General features: G+C 33.5%; 1 protein-coding gene across 1 annotated transcript; it reads left to right on the top strand.

Annotated features, from left to right (window-relative positions):
* The first annotated feature begins 1,568 nt into the window (after positions 1 to 1,568).
* LOC136226308 (embryo-specific protein ATS3B-like) lies at positions 1,569 to 3,406 on the top strand. The gene is made up of 3 exons (XM_066014708.1): positions 1,569 to 1,754; positions 1,854 to 1,961; positions 2,920 to 3,406. The coding sequence occupies exons 1-3, from the start codon at positions 1,635 to 1,637 to the stop codon at positions 3,250 to 3,252; spliced, it is 561 nt and encodes a 186-aa protein (XP_065870780.1). The 5' UTR covers positions 1,569 to 1,634; the 3' UTR covers positions 3,253 to 3,406.
* Positions 3,407 to 6,801: the final 3,395 nt, after the last annotated feature.

A 6,801-nucleotide genomic window follows, 5' to 3' on the forward strand; every position in this document is an offset into this window, starting at 1 on the left:
TTTTTTTATAGAAACGTTTATATCTTTAATAGATGAATAAACAAGTACAACAAGAAAAACACATGGAATGAAACCTTACAAGAACCATAAAGGCACTAAAACGACTACAAAGAGCAAAAATAACCATAAAAGACATTAAAAACATAAAAGAACAACAACATTTATACTTCTCGTAATTCCAAATCCATAGAAAAGCATATGCAAACCATTCATCATCATTTAAGCTGATCTGAACATTCAGATGTGAATCCTTTCTTTTGTTGCAACCACGTAGATCCATTAATCTACGAACAAGATAAATTGTTTCCGCTCGTGCTAAATTCAAAAAAAGTATAAACGAAAGAATAATGGAGAGCCGATACAATTCAGACGAATAAAGAGATCAGATGAAGTATATAAACACAGACAGAAAAAAACAATAAAAAACACAGTAAATCTAACCGGTGGAATGAGGAAGAAGGAAGACAAACTTCTCTCTTCCTCTTTAAAGAAAGTTGTGTATTTGATAGATGATGAGGCCTTGAGAAAAGATAAGGACAGAAATGAGAAGAAATTAAGAGGAGGGAGTTGTACGGTTTTCTTCAAAACCTCAGAATCTCTTTAGAGCAGTTCCTATATTAGATGCTCTTAATCATTAGGGATAAGATACAAAAATATTCATAATATTTATGGTCATGAGCAAATTGACCTCTAACGTCTAAAATGGTGCTATTTTATCCCTAACTTTGGCACGAATAGCAAATTTACCCATAACATTATTAAGTCGGGTCAATTTGAGAAATAATTCATCAAACTGTTTTCTCGGTCATGAATTTTGTCATCTACACTTTACATGTGAGTCATTTTATCAGTCATTAGTAATAGACCATAAACATATGATTAAATATGAAAGAAAAATCAAAATATACTGTCTATTATACGAGTTGGACAAAAAAAATTCAAAATATTTCACCGAATTTGTAAATATTAATCTTCAATCATATTATTAAATCACAGAAAATATGAAATCTTTTTTTAAATAAACTGATCAACAATTGGTGCAGAATAAAGAACAAAATATATGTGTTTTTTAATAATGTCTAAAATTGACCCAATTTACCAATATTATGGGTAAAATTGTTCTTAATTGTCAACATTATAGGTAAAATTGTACTATTTATTCATTGCATTCCATTATACAAATCAATATAGAGTATTTCATGCCTAAATTTAATAAATCTTAGAATGTTAAAAAACACATCAATTAAAATAAAAATTTAATACCTAAATTTTTAAAAAGCTAAAACGATTTATATTTGAAAAAACAACAACTTGCTAAAATGAATTATAAAACAAATTTAAAACATTTAAACAACTTACTATATTTTAAGAATGGATATGTATTTATTTAAAAAAAAAAGAATGGATATGTACAGTTTACCAAAAAAACAAATGTACAGACTAAACTAAAAAATATATATAATATTTTATTATGGAAAATGTTTTTTTTTTTTTTTTTTTTTTGAGGAAGAAAATGTATAATGTTAAACTTAGAGGATAAGAAAGGTCTAGAAATTTGTTGTCACATAAATAAATGACTTTTTGATAATTGAGTGACCCCAGTCCAGCCCCCAACTTTCCCAGGTTCCATCAAAATGATCAACGCCGTTTGTTCCCTTCTCCTTTGCCTTGCTTTTCTGTTTCCCCTATCTGAAGCGGAACCGATCCCTCTTCACCCTCAAGCTTTAGACTCTTTCAATCTCAGTTTAATCCAGGTACTCTCTCCTCTCTATTCCTTCTCTCTTTTCGTAATTTTCATCTGCTATTCTGCTTAATTTAGTTTTACTGACGATTTTTTTTTTTTGTTTTTAAAGAATGTTGGGAGCTGTTCCTACAAGGTCAGCATATCAACAAGCTGTTCTTCACCCGTATACACCCGCGATCTGATTAGTCTTGCTTTCGGCGATGCTTATGGCAATCAGGTTTTGTTTTGCTCCCTTTTTCTCCCCTAATTTTGCCTTTATTTTCTTCCCCCAATTTTGGATCCATATAGAACTGGTAGAATTGATATTTTTGAATCTGAACTTTTGCTTATATAATATATATTACGTTTTTTTAATAAATTAGCATCCTTAAATCTTGAAGATGGTAATGACGTGTCCTGTTCTGAACCCTTAAATAGTTGTGTATCACTAAACCTGAAATACACAATATCTTCCTCGTGGGATTAAAAATGACACGAGACTCCCAATATTTTATAATTAATTGAAATAAAAATCCTCAGGCCCTGATGATTTTGGTGATTTGATTTTGGTGTATTGAATTTTTGAATCTTTCATTTCAACAGATCGATTGAATTGAATTCTCGATCTTTTACTTTTTATCATACTAAATTTTGATGATCAGAAAAGTCAGATTTTTAAACATAAAAATCAGTTAACAAAACACTATTGGTTTCATATAGGCTCAAAATTTAGATTTTTAATGTTTTTAATAGTTTGTTGCTATAAAGAAATATAAAAATCTCATTTCAAACCATAAAAAATACAATTTGAGACACAAAACAAATTAGTAATGTTCTTTAACTGAATTAAACTAATTGGACAAGCAATGACTTAATGTGAAAATAAATAAATCATTAAGGGTCTGATGATTTTAAATTAAAAATCAGTAGTTCAATCCATCAAAGTCATAATCATCAGAGTCTCAGGATGCTTTTTGCCTTAATTTAAGCCAAATATAAAGGAAAAGTTCATTTGAAGTTACAACTTACAATGATTCGATATACTAATCATTGGAATGCAGTTTTACCTAAAAAGATACTCATTCTGTGCTGTAGCTGATTACTTTACCACTGATATTTTGTTATTAATTAGTAGTGAAATGTTGTTAAAATGGTTCTGGAGTTAAAATATGACTCTGAAATGCATATATAATCAGATTTATGCACCAAGATTGGATGATCTACCGAGCAGGACATTCGAACATTGTTCTACTGATACATTCCAGATAAGAGGACCATGTGCATATCAGATATGCTATGTGTATCTTTACCGGAGTGGACCAGATGGGTGGAAGCCAACGACTGTGCAGATTTCTGGTTCTAATCAATACCCTGTTACGTTTAAGTACAACGTTTTCATTCCGGGTGATACTTGGTATGGATTTAATTTGTGCCAGAGGGGTTCTTCTGCAAATCTAAAGCCAAGTCGAGGATGGTTTGTATCTGCTGTTATTGCAGTGTTATCAGTTTTCTCTAGTAAATTTTCTTAGTAGATGATCTGAAATTAATGTTAAGCTGTACTACAGGTGAATTTCTATTACTTTTTAATAGTTGTGGATGAAAATGAAGTGATATTTTCTGGTTTCAGCTACATCAGCTTATGGTGCTAGTAGCTGATTGATACTAGTCTTGTGATTTGTGGAACTTTTGCTTTTCGTTAACATATAGTATGATATATGTAAGGATTCCAAATTTTCTTCCTCAAATCACTATAGTGATGGATATTAGGAAGAATTGCTTTGAGTTTTCGATCTCCAAAATTATGGATATCAAGGATATGTGCCCGTTAAACTTGCTTAAAATGTGTCATTAGTTCCTCAGTCCGCATGCCAGAGTAATACTCTGGGAGATTAGGACAAGGTAAAATGTGTATCACTTTATGTAAGTCCAAGAGGCTAATAGATTTTTTTTAATTAGTTGAGGGGGGTTTAATAGGTTATATTAAGTAAATTTAAAGGGTCAATAAGTGAAGGTAAAAGCATCTTAATTTTTTTTTTCTGTTTGGTACGATTTGCTGTTTGTTGTTGGAGATGCTGCTTTTCTAAAAAGCAGAGATTCTCTGTTTTTGTAAAAGACTACTTTTCAGATGTAAAAGTCAAACAGTATATCTCTAACTAAATACTTAAAACTTTCCATTTTGAAGTGGAAATGCAAACATGAACATGAAAATGAGCAACCAAATATATAATGATGGAGTCAAGTTGGCTTGTAAGTTTAAGTTTATTCAAAATGTTTTTATTAAAGTTGTTTAAAGTATGATGTTTGAGAGTGGATAAATGTTTGACTGATTGAACAAAAAAATATGGAAGTTGCAAATTGAATTGGTATTAATATTTATTTCGAGCAAATACAAAAGTTGGATTGTGAGAACAAGAGATATGTTTGTTTAGTTTAATTCTTTGTTTGGTTTAATTGTTGATACATGTTATTAGCTATTTATTATTTGTTGTGGTAGGTATTTGGTAAAAGTTAGCTAGGTTTTTTTTTTATAAAATAGTTATTGGCTCGTGTTTTATTATTTGAAGAAAGAAAGCAAAAAAGAACTACAAAAAGAAGAGAATTGAAAATTTAATTCCATGGTTAAACAAGTCTCTTTTGTCTGTGAGAGGTGTTGTCGGTTCCTGTTCGTGAGCGGTTTTCTCTTCGTCTGGTTCCTTTTTGTTTTTTTCGGCAAGGTCTTGCTTCTCTGTTTTTTTTGCTTTGTGTGTGTTGAAATCGTTTTTCTTGTGGATCTATCTTGAGGTTCTTTATTTTGTTTTCTCTATTTGTTTGCGGGACTCCCTTCTTCGAAAGTCGAGCGATGGAGTTTGGTTGGTTTTCTTATTGAGCTTTGGATCTGGTGATTTATACAACAGTTACCTTTTGAATTTTGTTGGTTTTGCTGTGTTTTGTGTGATTTTCTTCTCTTTGGTTATTCGAAGTGTCATGGATTTAGGGTTAGAAAATTTGCAAATTACAAAGGCAGAGAGTGATGGTATTGATATCTTTGAATCATCAGACACTCCTGGTGTTAAGGATAATGGTTTATCTTTGATTGAGAGATTTGCAACTGATAAATCAATTAACTTTAATGTTATGAGGAATCGATTAGCAGCATTATGGAGACATGGGTGCGGAGTCTCTATTACAGAGTTTGAAGATAATCTGTATCTTTTTTAATTCTTCCACGTGGTCGATAAAGAGCGTGTCTTAGTCGGAGGCCCTTGGGCATTTGATAATCATCTTCTTCTCTTGAATCACTGGATAGGTTTGCAATTGCCTCAGTCAGTGCATCTGTATGAAGCAGAATTCAAGTTCATGATTTACCAATTGGTGCTATGTCTGAAGGTGCCGGACAACAATTAGGCAACTTTATTCGGAGATTTATCGAGTATGATAGCAATAATATCTCTGGTTTGAGGAAGCAGTATATGCGGATTAGAGTGGCAGTGGATACCCGCCAGCCGCTGAAAAGGTGCAAGAAAGTGAAGAAGGCACAAAGTGAGATTTTTGTTCATTTTAAATATGAACGATCGCCTAATTTTTCCTGTATTTGTGGCTTGATAGGCCATACTGGTCGTTTCTGTGAAAAGTTATTTGGTCCAAATTCAGATGGGCTGAAACGGGAATGAGGTGAATGGTTGAAGGCATCGGGAAGGAGAGGTGGAGATCAAATAGGTGCTTGTTGGTTACGTGAACTTGGTATTGGTGGCAATGATGGAGATAGATTTTATGGATGTAATAAAGATCCCAGACAGATATCATCATCTATTCCTGAAAATATGGGTTGTAGTACTAGTTCTAGTCCGGGTCAGAAGCTTACTATTTCAAAGATTCCTAGTGTTCAACATGGGATTGAGGAAGCAGTTGTGGAGGTTGAGGAGCATGGGTTGTTGGAGTTACATGAAGAAAAGAAAAGAAGAAGACAGGATAATGTTCAGGCTATGGATAATGTATTGAAGGAAAATGCTTGTCGTAATGTTATGGAAATGGGGAATAAAGTAGAAAACTCAACGAAGAACGTTTCTTCTTTGGTAAGCAAGGATAAGACGAGCTTCATCACAGATGATTCGACGAGGTCTGCAATTCAGGCCCGCTGGCCTCAATAAAATGCATAAGTTGGAACTGTCGGGGTTCGGGCAACCCCCGGGCAGTTCGTGCATTGGGATATCTTCTCAAAGTCTATAAACCAGATTTGGTTTTCTCATTGAAACTCTAGTTGATAGAATTCGGATGAATCAAATAAGCAGGAAGTTCAATTTTCAAGGTTGTTTTGTCGTTGATTGTCAGGTCGTAGTGGAGGTCTTTGTATGCTTTGGAAGGATTCTGCTAGTGTGCAAGTTAGAAATTTTTCCAGTCATCACATTGACATTATTTTTAGTGAGGTTGGTAGAGAAGATTGGCATATTGTTGGTTTCTATGGTTTTGTGGATAGAGCTCGTCACTGGGATTCATGGAATTTGTTACGCACAATAGCCTCCAGCTGTTCATTGCCATGGGTTGTAATTGGAGATTCTAACTTCATTTTGCATCAAGAGGAGAAATGTGGAGGGGCTGAAATTCTGTCCTATCTTATGAATGATTTTGCAAAAGTGGTTTATGATATCTCTCTTGATGAGCTTCTTTTGCGGGGAAGTAAGTTTACTTGAGAGTGTGGCCGAGGTTCTAATTTGTGGATCAGAGAGAAGCTTGATCGTGCGTTTGGGTCGGCTTGTTGGTTGATCATTTCCCCTCATATTCTCTTTAGTCTCTCGAGATTGGTTACTCTGACCATATGCCTTTGATGTTGTGTTCTGAACAGATGGTTGCCAGACAAACTAGGAGAAGTTTTAAGTTTGAACGTGTATGGGCTAAAGAGGATGGTTTTTTACAGATGGTCTCAGGTAAATGGAGGAGTCAATAGGGTTTATTAGTTATGCAGAAACTTTCGGCTTGTACGAGTTTTATGGAGCTATGGGGGGGAAAGGGTTTCGTTCTCGTTTCACTAAACAGATTGCGATTTGTAAAAGAAATTTAAACCGATTACAGGACAAAACTGATTCAAATTCTATTGCTGGTTT

The sequence above is a fragment of the Euphorbia lathyris genome, chromosome 1 (genome assembly GCF_963576675.1).
Source record: "Euphorbia lathyris chromosome 1, ddEupLath1.1, whole genome shotgun sequence".
Taxonomy (NCBI): domain Eukaryota; kingdom Viridiplantae; phylum Streptophyta; class Magnoliopsida; order Malpighiales; family Euphorbiaceae; genus Euphorbia; species Euphorbia lathyris.

Coding starts and splice junctions, on each gene's coding strand:
- LOC136226308 (XM_066014708.1), top strand. CDS start 1,635: ATGATCAACGCCGTTTGTTCCCTTCTCCTTTGCCTTGCTTTTCTGTTT. Junction 1,755..1,853: donor TCAATCTCAGTTTAATCCAG/GTACTCTCTCCT, acceptor TTGTTTTTAAAG/AATGTTGGGAGCTGTTCCTA. Junction 1,962..2,919: donor GCGATGCTTATGGCAATCAG/GTTTTGTTTTGC, acceptor ATATATAATCAG/ATTTATGCACCAAGATTGGA.